Below are 16752 nucleotides of genomic sequence, written 5' to 3' on the forward strand. Positions count from 1 at the left end.
GTAGATGTACAGCGTGTAGATGTAGGATATGTAGATGTAGGGTACATAGATGTACATAGATGTACAGTATGTATGTAGATGTAGGATATGTAGATGTAGGGTACATAGATGTACATAGATGTACAGTATGTATGTAGATGTAGGATATGTAGATGTAGGGTACATAGATGTACAGTATGTATGTAGATGTAGGATATGTAGATGTAGGGTACATAGATGTACATAGATGTACAGTATGTATGTAGATGTAGGATATGTAGATGTAGGGTACATAGATGTACATAGATGTACAGTATGTATGTAGATGTAGGATATGTAGATATAGAGCATGTAGAATGCAGGCTTCATCTTCCAACAAAGCGATGAGAGCCTGCAAGGCCAAAGCAATGGATGGAGGAGTCAGACTAGAAAAGTAAGCGGGGGTGGGGGGTGGGGGGGTGCTCATCTTTGGTTCCAGCCATGGAGGGGGCTGAAGATTGTTAGAAACTCCAGTGTGTCTGCACGTGAGGGTTGGGGTGAAGGGGCTAGATGGGTATGTGGGTAGGTGGGTAGATGGGTATGTGGGTAGATGGGTATGTGGGTAGATGGGTAGGTGGGTAGATGGGTAGGTGGGTAGGTGGGTAGATGGGTATGTGGGTAGGTGGGTATGTGGGTAGATGGGTATGTGGGTAAATGGGTATATGGGTAAATGGGTATATGTACTGCAAGTTAAGAAGATGAGGAAGCCGTTGGCATTCCAAACAGGAAAGGCCAATGACGTATATATAGAATATACAGATATTCTATAGATATATTTTAAAACCCTGAAATAAAAGTAGAGCCTAGAATGATTCATAACCTGAGCTCATCTTGCATTGAGGCTGAAGGAAAAGGCAAAAACTGGGAGGAAGCTGCCCCCCCCCCAAGCATCTTAATCCGACCCACTGGGCGTTTCCAAATTCCTCTTCGATGGTTTAACCAGCGAGGGTCCGGTGACACCCCCACCAGGGTCCAGTGACACCCCCACCAGGGTCTTCCCCTCCCCAGATGGAGAGAACTTCCTTCTGCTCCTCAACACCGATGGAGGAGAGCTAAGATGGAGTCACCTGCTGGCCCAGCGAGGTGCACTGTATTGGGGCACACGCTCCGAGCAGCCGGCGTGGCACCACGGGGGTCTCTGGCTAACCGTTTGCATTTGAAGGGTTCCAGGCCGTCTCCGATGGCAGGGGAAAAAGAAGCGCTTGGTTTGCTCACCCTGCACACCCATGTGGGGGGGAATGTCAGCTCAGATATCAGAGCTATGTTATTGGCTTTATCGCGGGGGGGGGGGCACCACGCCCTCGTAATTATCTTGCAGTCCTAATTACAACATTGGTTCTGTTGCTGCCAATGTCTTGTACGATATGCTTCATTAATCACCACACGGTCACTTTCTCATGCACTCCAAATCATGACCAAAGTAGAACATGAGACGTTAGCACAGGCTTGCTAGCGTATGCACGGCGAGGAACGTTGAGTGGCAGCTTCACACGCTCCACAAACATGGTGAGAAGCACCCCCCCCCCAGGAAGAGATGAGCCACGGGGGTTCTAAGGCATCATGAGGTTTCAGCAGCGAGTGCAGCAATGTCCATATAAAAGTCACAGAGTCCAGCCCCCCCTCCCCCACCCCCACCCCCCAGGAAGCCGAGCGTAGGTGAAAGCATCATGGGGTACGCTACCCCTCCAGCATGCACCCCTCTACCTTGCCGGGGTCCATTCTCTACAACCCCCAAAGTCAGCGCTTCAACCCAAAGACTACTTTCCAGCTTTGGCGGGGCGGGCGGCCGTGGGGGCAGGGCGGGCGGGGGGCGGGTGGAGGCCGGCCTCGGTGCCGATGTTGACGGTGATGTTTGTGTAGAGGGGGAGGTACTCCCGGGACAAAACCTCGTACTCCACCGTGTTCATCCCGTCCTCCTTCCACGTCTGGCGCGTCTTGGCCAGCATGTTGAACCTTGACCCGGCACGGAAACCATGGCAACCACGGCAACCACGGCAGGCGAGGAGGAAAACAACAAGTTAGCAAAAACTTCCAGATGAAAACATCTTATATCTTACAAGGATATTAACCAAGCTACAGCCTCGTTGTTATTGTAGCAGCTAGCATGAATGGCTATATTTATCGGGCGGGCTAACAGGACGTGTCGCTAGCCGCTCGTCTCAGCGTCATTCCCAGACGGAAGAGCGGATAGCTAGCTCTCCATTTGGCTACCAAGACTCAACAAGATGCAGGTTTGCCGGGTGCCCAATGACAGCATTGTTAGCTAGCTCATTAACTCCTGTTCTTTATGTTGTTTATGTTGCTATGTTGTTCGGCTAATCCGGCGGCCACAAAAGCACCAATTCTTTGTGCCAAGTCAAAGTTGTGCATGAAATGTATCTTTTGTCGTCAGAAAGTGAGTCATCCCAAACGTCGTGACCGTACGTTCTACTGCTGATCAAGAAGAGAAAACACTAGAAAGTAGCTAAGTAGCCAAGTAGCTAAATAGCTAAGTAGCTAAGTAGCTAAATAGCTAAGTAGCTAAGTAGCTAAGTAGCTAAGTAGCTGCTGTCCAGTGTATTTTGAGAGAACGCCCCGCCTCTTTTGAGCCCTTCCGTCGTGGGAAGGCCCAGCAAAGAGACGGAAGCGGCGTACCTCTTGGGGTTGACGTCGTTGCCCCGGTCCAGCTTGTGCTTGATCATCTTGTAGCGTCCCACCTTCAGGGACGGCCGTGCGATGTACATTCCCGCCAAAGACACTCTGAAAGACCAGAGGCCGACATGGCGGCGTGAGCGGGGGCGTGACGTGGAGGAGCGTCACGTTTGGCAAACGTCTCACCTGATTCCGATGTCGTCGTCCTCGCCCCCCCAGCCCCAGTAGTTGTTGGGAAAGCCGTTCATTTTCAGGTAGTGGAGGGGCGAGAGAGCCGACACCCCTCCGAAGTACGTGTTGTACGGGAGCCTGTGGGGTGAAAAGGTAAGGGGGCGTTAACCGCGTGCCGGGGTCGCGCAATCGGGCCGCACTCGACCACGCACTTGTAGCCAAACTTGTCCATGGCCACGGAGGCGTGCTTGGGGGTGGACTCGCACACGTAAGGGTTGCGGTCGTCCTCGGGGATGAGGTCCACGTCGTGGAAGAAGAGACAGTCCCAGTCCTCCTCTCGCATGGCCTCACGGAAACCGGCGTTCATCAGCTTGGCCCTGTTGAAGGTGTAGTTTCCCGCCTGCACACCAACCACACGGAAAACATTTGGAACACTACGGACAGATGCCGGCCAGTCGGCGGCTTGAATGGCATTCGGTTTCTACTCATCGGCGTCTGACCTGGTGGATGACGTAGATGCCGTACTTGAGCTGCTGGCGCTGCAGGAAAGGATGCAGGTAGTAGAGCAGGAAGCGGAGGTGGTGCTCGCGGTGGCGGTGAGGTATGATGATGGCCGTGCGGTGCCTCGCCTCGCAGTCGGGCGGCCGGTAGCGTCCGCCCCGCACCACCAGCGGATTCAAGCGCTGCACCTCGGCCAGGGTGAGTCCCGACGGGAAGGTGACGTGGATGGGCCCGCCTGCGTGCGACATCACCTGGTTAGCATGGCCGTTCACCAAGCCATGGACACGCACTGGTACGCACTCTCCGTCCGTAGCTACACACAAGTACGCACTCTCCGTCCGTAGCTACACACAAGTACGCACTCTCCGTCCGTAGCTACACACAAGTACGCACTCTCCGTCCGTAGCTACACACAAGTACGCACTCTCCGTCCGTAGCTACACACAAGTACGCACTCTCCGTCCGTAGCTACACACAAGTACGCACTCTCCGTCCGTAGCTACACACAAGTACGCACTCTCCGTCCGTAGCTACACACAAGTACACACAAGTACACACTCTCCGTCCGTAGCTACACACAAGTACACACTCTCCGTCCGTAGCTACACACAAGTACGCGCTCTCCGTCCGTAGCTACACACAAGTACACACAGCGAGATGGCGACATGTCGCCGAGCTCGCTAACCAGGTCTGACGACATGCTAACGCGGCAGTTATGTGATGTTGTAACTTCCACTCAGCGGCTGAGGAGGACGAGGATGTGTCATGCTAACATGATGTAGCGTGGAGCGCCGTGTCGCTCCAAGGGATTCCCTCGGGGAACATCTGCCTGGTCACATGGAGCACACTTTGTTGGAGCCAGTAGATAGAGAGTAGTTACTAAGGCACGTGCATTTAGAGTAGTTACTGGGAAGCTAAGATGCATACATTCAGGATAGTTACTGGGGAGCTAATTAGTAGTTACTAAGGCACATACATTTAGAGTAGTTACTGGGGAGCTAATTAGTAGTTACTAAGGCACATACATTTAGAGTAGTTACTGGGGAGCTAATTAGTAGTTACTAAGGCACATACATTTAGAGTAGTTACTGGGGAGCTAATTAGTAGTTACTAAGGCACATACATTTAGAGTAGTTACTGGGGAGCTAATTAGTAGTTACTAAGGCACATACATTTAGAGTAGTTACTGGGGAGCTAATTAGTAGTTACTAAGGCACATACATTTAGAGTAGTTACTGGGGAGCTAATTAGTAGTTACTAAGGCACATGCATTTAGAGTAGTTACTGGGGAGCTAATTAGCAGTTACTAAGGCACATGCATTTAGAGTAGTTACTGGGGAGCTAATTAGCAGTTACTAAGGCACATACATTTAGAGTAGTTACTGGGGAGCTAATTAGTAGTTACTAAGGCACATACATTTAGAGTAGTTACTGGGGAGCTAATTAGCAGTTACTAAGGCACATGCATTTAGAGTAGTTACTGGGGAGCTAATTAGCAGTTACTAAGGCACATACATTTAGAGTAGTTACTGGGGAGCTAATTAGTAGTTACTAAGGCACATACATTTAGAGTAGTTACCGGGGAGCTAATTAGTAGTTACTAAGGCACATAGATTTGGAGTAGTTACTGAGGAACTAATGCCAACTGAAGTTAGATTTTTTTCTTCGCTGACTCAGCTAACCTAGCATGACGATGCCGTTAGCATGTGTCATCACGTCACTGACCGGGAGGATCCGTGCAAAGTGCCACTCGGTGTATGAAGTGCCCCCACTGTGTCCAATGAGCCGGGGTTTGGGGTATGATCCTGGTAGAACAGGTAGACCAGGTAAGCCTGGTTGTCGCGTCTTTACCCAGCAACCTTCCCGGCATCTGTTACGCTGTTCAGTCCCGCTATGAAGCCCCCCCACCTGCATCTCCGTGGGGATCCGTGGGGGTGTTAAATCATACCAACCGAATGCTTGTTTTTGATATCCTGCTTAAAAGAAATCCATATTTTAAACATATGGCCCAGCCCTAGTGGGACGTATCCAGTGAGCAGCAGTTGGCCCCCACATGAAGAAGAACATGGAGGATGGTCTCATACTCACCAATGAGGGGGGAGGTCCTGGGACAGTAGAAAACCACTTCCCCACCGTTCTGACCTTTGGACAGCTGGGAGAGGTTAGCGTAGACGTCGCCTCCAGGCACATTGGGTGTGGTGTGGTTTCGAACCGACGTCCCCGCGGCCTCCGACTTGCGGAAGATGCGCATGAAGTAGGTGACCCTCTTGTGGTAGCCCTCCCGGGACAGCAGCGCCATGACGACCAGCTGGATGCCCAGGAACATGAACAGGTAGCGCCATTTGGACTGCAACTTCCCCATGGCGACGGTGGAGCGTGGGGGGGGGGACGGGGGACGGGGACGCTTTGCTTTGCTTCCAAAACTAAGATGAAGATTGTCGGCTATGTGTGGACTGGACACGCGTGGCATGCACGAAGGTCCGACTGGTAGGGCATCCTTTATGGCGAAACCAAAATGAAGGCACTTTTGGTAGCGTCCAGTCCCGGAGACCACCAAGGAGGACAAACAGCAAGTATTCACAGGTAAAAAACTACTTGAAAAGTACTTTCCTCCGTGGTCACAGCATTCCTTTGCTCCGGTTAGGTATGTTCCAAATATTTCCCAGCTGACTTTTGGCCTGATGGTGGACTGTGGCGAGGCGGCGCTGGCGGTGCCACATGGTGATCGTTCACCTCCCCCTGAGTTCCATTTGCGTCCCCGGGAAGCGCATTCTCCTGAGGTGCGATGGCGTGCGCCCTTCTGCCTTGGTGAGATCGTCACGCCGCCTCCTGCGCTCCCTGGCGTCGCCTCCTCGGGGGGGCTCCGGCGGCAGCAACAACAGTCGCCATCACAAAAGGCGACGCGGGCGCGCTTCGCTTTGCGGGACAACAGCGGCCGCTCGCCTGACTGCTTGTGGAGGCGGGGCGGGTGGTCTGGGACTGCGTGGGAGGAGCGGCTCTGTGCGGGTGGGTGACTCTATTTGCTCGGGGGAGGGCTTCTGTGGAGCGGGGGAGGGGATGGAGGAGGAGGAAGGAGTGTCGCTCCCCTCTGCTATTGTCCCATCCTGACTGAACACACAACGCTAGACCCGATCCCCGGGGGCTTGGTGGATAGCGGGAACTGGTCCAACTGGATGGACAGGAACTGGGCTGGTCTCTCTCTCTCGGCTCTGGAAGACCAAACACAGAAGGTGGGGAAGGGTCTGGTGTGTTTACACTACGGTACACCACAAGTCCCCCCCCCCCGTGCTGCACTTTGTTACATTTCTGAGATCAACATGTAAACTTGACTTTTTATTACGCCACAAAAGGATTTCTGGGTATGACGTGATAGTTCCCTCATATCGGCCCCGTGCGCCCCTTGTCAGGAACAAACCCCCCCACCCTGGTCACCATCAAGTTGAGCGACCAACTTCCCAAACAGCGTTGCCAAAACAGAGAAGGTGACGGGAACAAACGGCGAAAAAGGAACGGACGCGGTGGGATGCTTCCGTGTGGACGGGCCAACGGATGGATGAACTCGTGGTTCTCGTCTCACCTCCTCCGTCCGCCCCCGTCGTGTCTTGCGGCTTTAGCTAACACGCCGCCGGTTAGACGTCAATTAGCGCTCGTTAAAAGGAGGCGGCCTCACGCAGGTAATCCTAATCCCACTCAATCTGGTCTGGAGAGGAAAGAACAGCAAACCATGCAAGAGGGGGCTCTTCAACCTGCGGCCCAGGGCCAAACACGGCACTCAGAAAAAAGAAAAAAAAAGAGGGGGCTCTTCAACCTGCGGCCCAGGGCCAAACACGGCACCCAGAAAAAAGAAAAAAAAAGAAGGGGCTCTTCAACCTGCGGCCCAGAACCAAACACGGCACCCAGAAAAAAGAAAAAAAAAAGAAGGGGCTCTTCAACCTGCGGCCCAGAACCAAACACGGCATCCAGAAAAAAGAAAAAAAAAAAGAAGGGGCTCTTCAACCTGCGGCCCGGGGCCAAACACGGCACCCAGAAGAAAAAAAAAAGAAGGGGCTCTTCAACCTGCAGCCCAGGGCCAAACACGGCACCCAGAAAAAAAAAGAAGAAGGGGCTCTTCAACCTGTGGCCCAGGGCCAAACACGGCACCCAGAAAAAAAAACAAAAACAAAGGGGCTCTTCAACAAGCGGCCCAGGGCCAAACACGGCACCCAGACCACATCAGACCGGCCTGATGAAAACGTAACTTCCTAAAGGCAGCAGAGACGCCTCTGGGAAAATGACCTCAAAAATGCAACTCCATGATGCGTTTTTGGCTCATCTTATTAAAATGGCGGCCAGGCCAGAAGGACGCACTCAGACAACCACCACCTGTCCTGAAGACACAACACAGTGGAAGCGGGTGTTTGTGTACAAGCGGGCCACTGGAATCATACGCAAACACGGCCAAGGGCTGAAGCGGCAACAGAGCAAAACAAGGCGTGCCAACCTTCCTGCCATGGCAACCCCCCCCTGAGCCCGGCTTATTCATTACGGCTGCAGCTGGCACACGTCTCCCAGGCTCTCCCCCCGGGTCCACCTCGCCTTTTTACCTCCCCATCACGGAGGAGACGCATGTATCCACTCCCATGACAAAGGCAGCATCTTGCTGAGCTAACGACCGCAACCACAGAGGAGACGGATGACTTGGGGCCACCGCAGGGACCACAACACACAAAGACCTGCACCGATCCTTTCCAAAGACCTGGAAAGGATGTCAAGTCACCCCCAAAGTCCAATACCCAAAAGTGGTACCATTTGGGGAAAAATACAGATGGAAAGCAACTGGTTGCTGGGCACCGAAACACTTGTTGCTCTTCTCAACCAGCAGCGGGTGCTACTGTGGTACGCTGAATGCTACAATACTACATTGGTACTACAGTTGTAGGTCAGAATGGTTTAACACCAGAATACTACATTCCAAGTACATTTAAGGGCCATAAAGGTGTAAAAAGCATCATAGGTCCCCTTTAAAAAGGAGTCATAGGAACACAGGAAGAGCCCATGTGGTTGGTTGGTTGGTTGGTTGGTTGGTTCCCGACCCCCCCTTGAGCCCCAGTGGTGTAGTTCCTGACCATTGGGTGGAAATGACGGCCAAAGCTTTTGTTGGGTTCAACGAGGCATTGAATGCAAATGAAAACATCTGATGATGAAAACGGCGACCATTTTCCAAAGTACTTCCTCCAGCCAAGTACTTTAAAACACTAGTTAAGATCCCGTCCTCTTTGTGGGGGGGTTCCTCACTTTGTGAACAAGTTTGGAGGAAAGTTTGCTTGGCGTCACTAAAGTTTGCTTCCACGTCAAACACTTGGAGAGAAGAAATAAACACTTGGTGTATATGGTGTGTATATGGTTCCTATGTAGCATTTTAGCAGGACGTGGCTGGGTTTGTCATGTTGACAAGCGACGTTCCGGATGAATTGATAGCGTAGGCGACGTTGGCCAAACCGGACATGTTTCACGGAGGAAGAAGAAGCAAACGTCGTCATTTGAGACTTCATCCAGCAAACCCAGCCGGTCTTAATACATGGCCGGACGTGGAGCCCAACCATGTCCGCCGACACCACAGCTCGAGTCGGCCAAGCTGCTGTGGAGTCCCGGGCTGTGTTAGCACGGAGACGGCTAAGCTAGCGTTAGAGCCCGAGTGGCGTTCCTTCACTTTTTCTCACCTCAAAATGCGTGGTTGAATCCAGTCCACGGAGTTGGTGGCGGGTTTCCCCCCGAAATGGCGATTTGTTTCCAGGCTGAAGCTGATGGATGACGAGGAGCCGCGGAGGTCGAGCTGCTGCTCCTCCTCTTGTTCAGCTAAAGCAGGCAGCAGCCGTCCTGGGGAAGGGGGCTGGACGTCTGCACTTCCACTACCCTCCTCCCTCGTCTATCGCGGACAATTGCTTCCAGACGCGACTGCCGGAAGTACATTTCCGTCTCCTTTTTATAAACCAAATACAGGATCCGGAAAGTATCCACGGTACTTGGCCTTTTCCCTTATTTTTATATCACAGCCTTATTGCAATACACCTTCTAAATTGTACACACATGGTGTACACCCCATAACAACCATGTGCAGAAGGTTTTTGTAAAATGTTGTAACACTAGTTGTCCCCTCAGGTGTCCCGAGGGTCGTTTGTTTTGTCCATGCTGGGGACCTCCGTATGAATCTGTCCCAATAAGACATTGTTTTTAGATAAAGCTACATTTCCAAAGCAGCAATTTGCCACTGGTAGATACTGGTGGTGGTGGTGGGGGAGTGGGGGGGGCACCCTCCCCTGATACACAGTAAGCAACCTTGTCATTCAATTGAAGTCCAAGAACCCTGATCCACATTGAATGAAAAAGACTTTTAATGGATTTGCAGGTCACATCATATACGCCCGTACTTATTCCATGCAACCCCCACTGGAGGTGTGGCCTGATTCGTAGGCGTCGTTACCGTGGCTGTACAAAAACACTCCAGATGACTTTCGGGACACGTGAGGCTAAATACAAACTTAGGCCTTGCCTTGTAGTCCGAGACAACCAGTTGGCTCGGTCCTAATTCCATCCCCTCTGCTTTCTTCCGTCACGTCTATTTGTAGAACTCGTGCTCCTGCTCGTCCTTCTTGATGACGGTCTTGTAGGCCTTCTCAAAGTCTTTGGCCAGGACGATGTAGCGGTTCTCCCGCACAGCCAGCATTCCCGCCTGACGCCGGGAAACAAAACACTTTCTGATATCGCTCACAGCAGGGGTGTCCACACCGTTTACAAGTTATATATATCAACTTTGCTACATCCTTTTTTGCACACATTTTTGTTTTAAAAAATCCAAATATTTCAAATTTCTTTGTAAATAATTTAGCTAAATATTTCTTTGCTTATTGTGAACCCCCCTTAGATTATCATAACACTAGGATATCTCTAGCATTTCTTGAGACATGTTGAGTTTCCTCCTAATATTTGGACTTTATTCTTACATCTTATTTGTTGTTTGAAGGTTTCCAACTTTCCTCTAATAATGTCGGTATATTATCTTTTCATATTAGGATTTCATTCCCATCTTACAACCCCCCCCCCAAGGTCATTTCCAATGAGATTTTGTTTTCACTCCCATAATATTACGGCCTTTTCTTTAATAATAGATGAATTTATTTTGCTATAAAAAACTGATTTTTTTTCTAGTTGCAATGCCACTTATTTCATGTTTTTTTACTTTATTAATGTTACATTAAAGCTGTTTTTTTTTAATGTTCCAACTATTTCAACTTTGCCCTTGGAAATGTCCTTCTCCTAATTATGACTTTATTCTCATAAAGCTTTACTTTGTAAAACTTTGTAAAATGACAACTATATCATTTTCTTTCTCATAGTTACAACTCTTATATCAAACATGTTTTTTTCTTATATTTAAATATTTGAACTTGATTGTTCATCTCTTTTCTTTATCCTAATGATTTACTGCTTATGTTTCCATTTCTGCCGTTTTTGTGTGATGTTTTGTTGCCCACCCACCTCCTGGCAGATGGAGTTGATATCAGCTCCAGAGATCTTGTCTGGTCGGGCCACATCTGCACCGCAGTTAAGGCTGCAATCCATCTATCAATCCGTCAATCAATCAATCAATCAACCCATCCATCCATCCATCCATCCATCCACTCCTACAGCCTCATAGACGAGCACTGGGTGGAAATGAATGCATCATCGGTGGCCAAACAAGGATACAGTCCTCCAGGTCCACCTCCTCCGAGAGGTTCATTTTGCTGGTGATGGTGGAGAAAATGAGACGTTTCTGCCTGCGATCGGGCAGCGGGAATTCGATCTTCCGGTCCAGACGGCCAGGACGTAACAGGGCCGGGTCCAGCGTGTCTGCTCTGTTGGTGGCCATGATCACCTGGAGGTGGTGAATTGGAATCAGAGTGAGATGGTGCAGCCGCGGGGGAATCAGCTAAAAGCTTCTTCCCCGGACAGCGTGGCGGACTTGGCTCACCTTGACATTGACGTTCTGGTCGAAACCGTCCATCTGATTGAGCAGCTCCAGCAATATTCTCTGCACTTCTCTGTCGGCTGCGGAGAACCGATAAGGTGGGAAGGTTGACGTTTTGCCGCACAGGGGAGGTGAGACCAAGCTAAAGCGGTGCGTCGTGTAGCGTACCTCCGGTCTGCGCATCGAAGCGTTTTGTGGCGATGGCGTCGATCTCGTCGATGAAGATGATGGCGGGGGCGTTTTCTTTGGCCAGTCGGAAGACGTCACGCACCATGCGAGGCCCTTCGCCCAGGTACTTCTGCACAAACTCAGAACCCACCACGCGGATGAACGCCGCTGGTGGCGAGGACAAAAATCACATTGGGTTCCCACCCATATCCCAAAGTGCTTTTTACGTAGGGATGGATGGCTGGCTATATCGATAAATGCATGGATGTATGGATGTACAGTATGCCTGGATGTGTGTGGGATGTACGTACACGTGTATGGATGTACATACAGTATGATTAGAGGTGGAGGGACAGGTTCATACCTGTGGTGTGGTGAGCCACAGCCTTGGCCAACATGGTCTTCCCACAACCTGGAGGCCCATACATGAGGACTCCCCTGGGCGGGTCAATGCCAATCTGCGTGAGAGAGAAAGCGAATCATTCGTCGCTCCGGCGAGGACATCTACGGACAAGGCTTGTTGAAAGGTCACATTTTCTGACATGGCACCTGCTTGTAGAGCTCAAAATGTGTGAGTGGAAGCTCCACGGCTTCCCTGACTTCCTGCTTCTGAATGTCCATGCCGCCGATGTCGGCGTACATCACATCGGGTTTTTGATCCGACGTCAACATCATGATGCTGCTGTCGGCTTCAGGGGGCAGCACGTCCACCAGGGCATTGCTGTGCTTGTGCAGGGCCACCGAGGCGTTGGGCTTGAGCAGCTCACGGTCGATGGTGCTCAGGATGCGCACGTAGTAGTTGGACCCTGAGACGTGGGTAGCCGAGCAGAAGTAACTCATTAAAACACGTCCTCTGGTCTGAATTATTTAAACGCAGCCACGCTGTTGGCATCTCCCGGTTTCACTAAAAGATACCTGATATCATGAAGAATTTATAAATACAGAACGTTTGCTATTTCAGTCACCTTTTTAGCCAGTTTACATGCGCTTTTCAGCTGTAGCTGCACAACAGGAGAAAACAACTGCTACTGACAAACCGTACCAGTAGTGGAGCCAACAATGGCCGTGTTCTGGTCCACGGCTTCCAGGAACTGGCCAATGACAAGAGGGATGCTCTGAATCCTCTTCACTTCCTCCTGCGCGTGGAGGAACTCTTTCTTCAGGTTCTTCTGCTCGTCCTTAATGTATTCCTCCTGCACCTCCAGAAACTCCAGCTCCTGCTGCAGCTTCTGCCCACACACGGTAAAAGGAACTTGGCACTAATCTTAAAACCAACATCTTTACCACACACTGTAAAATGAAAGGACGCGAGGCCTGCTGTGATATTCTGTAAATATGTTAACAAGTTATATATATTCACATTTTTAAATGTCATCCAGAAAAAAACAGCCTCTTATTTGTACCAACATCTGCTTGCTGGTTTACTATTTTTGCTGCTTTTTCCCCTCGATATTTCAACGGACTTCTTAAATAATCTGTCAATTTTCTTTTCATTTTGACATTACTCCCATAGTATTTTGACTTTATTCCCATAATAGTACAACTCTCCCCCAACATATAATACCCAAAGTATGAAATAATAATACAAAGAATCATAAGACAAATCAAAACGTGGAACTATTGTTTATCATTAGTAACACTATCAACGTATGGACTGTGAAAATGCTGTGAATAAGAGAACGCAAACTGTAAACGTCCTGACGGCATTGGCTTGAAAGTGAGGGAGTACCTCGAAGCAGATTTCCTTTTTTTTTAAGGCTTATGTTGGGTATAAAGTATTGTGGAAGTAGAGCAAACGAGGTCTCACCTTGTACCTGCTGTACAGATCCTCAAGGTCTTCTGGTTCTGGTGCCAAGAAGGACAGACCTGTCTGAGGTCTGGAGTTCAAAACCGCCGGCATCTCGTCCTGTGTGCACCAAAAACAAGAGGAACAAATAAACAAAAAAAAAATTGTAGTAAAATGTTGTTTTTGGTCTCACAACACACACTGTTCAACCAATTTCGGTTTGTTATTACTTATTACAAGGAGGCAGAACATGGATAAGAATGCATTATATTTGCCCGCCGAGAACAATATTCTTTACATTTGGAATTTGTTGAATTAGCAACAGCAAACACACCAGCTTAGTTAGCCATGTAGCTCCTTCACAGCTAGCTACGTTTGACAACGCAAAAAGTCGACAAAATGTCTGATTCACACTTACCAAACACCAAATACACTTTCGACTCGACTAATGTCAAATCGTGAGTCCGGTGCTTGTTTAAATGTACCGATTTATTCTCCACCAGAAGCGTCAATGCTAATGCTAGCGGCTAACTAGCATGACAGGCAATGTAGAGCAGCAGAATGAATTGGCAGGTTTACGTTTCCATTGTTGACAAAGCTACCGGGAGCTGCCGACACACGCTTTAAAAACACAAACGGAGGCCAACAATAAACGCTGGATTGTGTATAACCCTGTCACGAAAGCACTGACAAAAGGAGTACAATACAAGAAACACAAAGAGACGAATATTCACCGGACTCTTTTCCACAGCTACGACGTCCTCCATGTTGGATTTTGCTTGTGAGCGGAGTGACGTACTACGCCGCCGTATGGATCTATGGGTAATGTAGTTAATTCTTCGCGATGTTGCGAAGATGAAAACATTTCTGTTTTAGTAAGATTCTTGTTTTACTTTTTTGAAGTGTTCTAGTTTTACTCATGAAAAAAGCCACGATTTCCAAAACGGGGAAAATGTCGTTTGCTTTCATTTCCTTTCTTCTTTCATTTCAGTTAGTGCGATCCTCATTTTCTTGTTTTTCTTCCGGTCTCGCGCACACATCAGTCACGTGATGCGGCGGCGGGGGGTGACGTTACAAAAGGGTGCCATCAGAGCGCGGGAAAAACAATCCTGTATAATTAATGGTGGAAAAAAGCAGGAGGACAATGTAGTGGAAGAATAAAAATGGATGTTTATTAAATTTTATGGATTATTAATATTATCATTATCATCATCATTATTATTATTATTATTTTACCAGCCAACACCAATTACTGTACTTCTATACAAAAACTCAAACTGAGCTTGTACTACTGTACTACGGCCTTGACTGTGCTTCTTTCTCTCTCCATCAGAGGGCGCCATTGTCCTCTGTAGATAACAACTAATTGACTGTAAAAGTCAAGTCAGTATTAATATTTGACACAATTTTAAGCTCATGCTCTTTTCCTACCGCATTTCCTGTCATGTTACACTACTTGGATGGATGTTACACTACATGTTACACTACTTCACTCCTACCATGTGGTTGGTACCTTCTAATAGTGTTTTTGGTAGCCTGCGTAAAGATGGATGATTTCCTGTACTGAGCTAAAGAAGTGTCAGCCATAAGAACGGAAGTGTGTGTGTTCCAGAAATACAGGAGGATGATGATGATGATGATGATGATGATGAAGCTGATGCTGATGAAGATGGCAGCCTGAGGTCATGTGATTGTTGAGGTTAGCATGAGTCAGCGGTAAAAAAGGTGCATATAAAAATAATTCTTGCAGGTGTTCTTCTTGTTTGGGCTGTAAAGGAGGGCGGAGTCATGGAAGACACCCCCCCCCACACACAGGAGTATATACAGACATGTCTGGTGGCGTTCAGGTATGACCATCGCCACAATGACTCACATGCCCTCAGCTACCAACACATCTGGAAACCACACACACGCACACACACACACACACAAAGTTTGCATTATGCTGCCATATTTAAATATAGAGACATTTAAATATAGTATGTATAGGTGATTTAGTATGGAGAACATGTACTTCCTTATTTCCAAGGTTAGCATTAGCATTAGCATGCACTCTGACCTCCATTCCACTGCTAACACCTCCCTTCTTAGCTAAATATTTTCCCATTCGGTTCTTCCTTTTTTCCTCTGCTGGATGAGAAGCGTAGGTTTGGTATTTTAGCGTGTGGGGCTTGTGTTCTCCCATTTACAGAAGAATTTCTTACGGAATTTCCAGAAGCTTCCGGTAAATCCCAGAAGCAGTGAAAACAAACGTTGGGATTCTTTGGCAGATGAACTGATGAACCAGGATTCCTCCAAAGCTACTTTGTCACCACCAACAACATTTCTTCCTTGATTCGAGAGGCAAAGAAACACAGGCTAATCCCGTTAGCGTGCTAGCATGGCAGCAGGTTAGCAGGCCAAACCCTTTCCAGCGGGGGCGCGAGGACAGAAAATGTCTTGGTCTTGGTCTACTGTACATGGCTGGAGCACCGGCCGGCTTTTGGACCCAAATGATGCTCCTGTCCAACGTTGCTGGAAGGGATGAGTCAGTCCCGTCTCAAGCGGCATCCAGGTGTCTTCCAGATGGGAAGTTTGGAAAACCCTGACGTGACTGTTCTGCTATGCCCTCGTGAAGATGTGTCTTGGTCTGCATCCAATCCAAGCCCACACAGGTCCACGTGGGAGCCAGCTAGAGCAGGTCATCCAGAAAGGGAAAAGGTCATCTCTTACCTGGTGCTCACCTTCACTGCAAGCCTCTTTGTTTGCCAAAAGGATGCTTGAGGTGTTCCTCGGCTCCTCCATAGACTGCCGTGTCAGCATGAAGGATGCTAACCCAGGCACACCCCCCCCCCTCCGTGGAGGGGACAAAGCATGGATGCAGTTTGTGGCCATAAAAAGATGAAACACCCTGAAAGCTGCTGGTGGGCGACAGGAGGAGGTCTGGTGGGGACCCCCGTGTAGTTTTTATTTGATGCAGCCTCCACTGGTGGATTTATCCTCTACATTTTCAGCTGCAGGGCATTTGTGCTCCTCACTTGGCACGACCGTTCCAAGACGGGAAGAGAAGACTTCTCCTGCTAGCTGCTGTGTTTATTTCAAGAAAGCACGAAGCTCACACCAAAACACCAGCAAATGTTTCAACCGTCCCCTGGACCTAAAACAGGAAGTCACAGCTGGCACCTCCGCTCGGCCAGACGAACATCTCCATCGTCATCCCACGGGGGGTCATGGGATGTGTTCTTAGCTGTCCCTAAACCTGACCAGGCTGGGAACACGTGTTGATTGTTTGGATCACAAAGGTTCCTTTCTTCTCCTGCTTCTCCTCCCATCCACACACGTTGACCTTCAGACGTACGTTTTTTGTCAAAAATCACCAAATTCAAACACTGGCATTTTATGCCGTTTTTGGGTGCTCCTGGGGCCCCCGTTGAGTGTGTGTGAGGTGTCAGATGAAACAATGTCTTGGCTTCCACGTCTTCATGGAGTCAACCAGCTTTTCTACGCTGGA

General features: G+C 49.2%; 2 protein-coding genes across 3 annotated transcripts; both read right to left on the bottom strand.

Moving 5' to 3' along the window:
- Positions 1-1206: 1206 nt before the first annotated feature.
- On the bottom strand, positions 1207-9184 carry LOC131136620 (beta-1,4-galactosyltransferase 3). Its single transcript, XM_058083690.2, has 7 exons — positions 9021-9184; positions 5410-6530; positions 3321-3556; positions 3033-3220; positions 2836-2958; positions 2653-2757; positions 1207-1971 (listed from the first exon to the last, which is right to left on the bottom strand). The coding sequence occupies exons 2-7, from the start codon at positions 5789-5791 to the stop codon at positions 1776-1778; spliced, it is 1230 nt and encodes a 409-aa protein (XP_057939673.2). The 5' UTR covers positions 5792-6530; positions 9021-9184; the 3' UTR covers positions 1207-1775.
- Positions 9185-9674: 490 nt separating this feature from the next.
- Positions 9675-14146, bottom strand: psmc4 (proteasome 26S subunit, ATPase 4). 2 transcript variants are annotated; one of them, XM_058083686.2, is made up of 10 exons: positions 13997-14146; positions 13284-13382; positions 12519-12705; positions 12026-12282; positions 11841-11934; positions 11477-11644; positions 11312-11388; positions 11047-11215; positions 10837-10892; positions 9675-10030 (listed from the first exon to the last, which is right to left on the bottom strand). In XM_058083686.2, exons 1-10 carry the CDS (start codon positions 14027-14029, stop codon positions 9917-9919), a joined length of 1254 nt encoding a protein of 417 aa, XP_057939669.1. In that variant the 5' UTR covers positions 14030-14146; the 3' UTR covers positions 9675-9916. The 2 variants fall into 2 exon arrangements, with proteins under 2 accessions (XP_057939669.1, XP_057939671.1); XM_058083688.2 differs by lacking the exon at positions 13997-14146 and adding an exon at positions 13681-13707.
- Positions 14147-16752: the final 2606 nt, after the last annotated feature.

The sequence above is a fragment of the Doryrhamphus excisus genome, linkage group LG17 (genome assembly GCF_037039965.1).
Source record: "Doryrhamphus excisus strain RoL-2023G ecotype Guam linkage group LG17, RoL_Dexc_Guam_v1.1, whole genome shotgun sequence".
NCBI classification, from domain to species: domain Eukaryota; kingdom Metazoa; phylum Chordata; class Actinopteri; order Syngnathiformes; family Syngnathidae; genus Doryrhamphus; species Doryrhamphus excisus.

Coding starts and splice junctions, on each gene's coding strand:
- LOC131136620 (XM_058083690.2), bottom strand. CDS start 5,791: ATGCCACGCGTGTCCAGTCCACACATAGCCGACAATCTTCATCTTAGT. Junction 2,758..2,835: donor GACGACGACATCGGAATCAG/GTGAGACGTTTG, acceptor CTGGTCTTTCAG/AGTGTCTTTGGCGGGAATGT. Junction 1,972..2,652: donor AACGACGTCAACCCCAAGAG/GTACGCCGCTTC, acceptor TGCCGGGTCAAG/GTTCAACATGCTGGCCAAGA.
- psmc4 (XM_058083686.2), bottom strand. CDS start 14,029: ATGGAGGACGTCGTAGCTGTGGAAAAGAGTCCG. Junction 12,283..12,518: donor CATTGTTGGCTCCACTACTG/GTACGGTTTGTC, acceptor CCCACGTCTCAG/GGTCCAACTACTACGTGCGC. Junction 10,893..11,046: donor GGAGGTGGACCTGGAGGACT/GTATCCTTGTTT, acceptor ACTGCGGTGCAG/ATGTGGCCCGACCAGACAAG.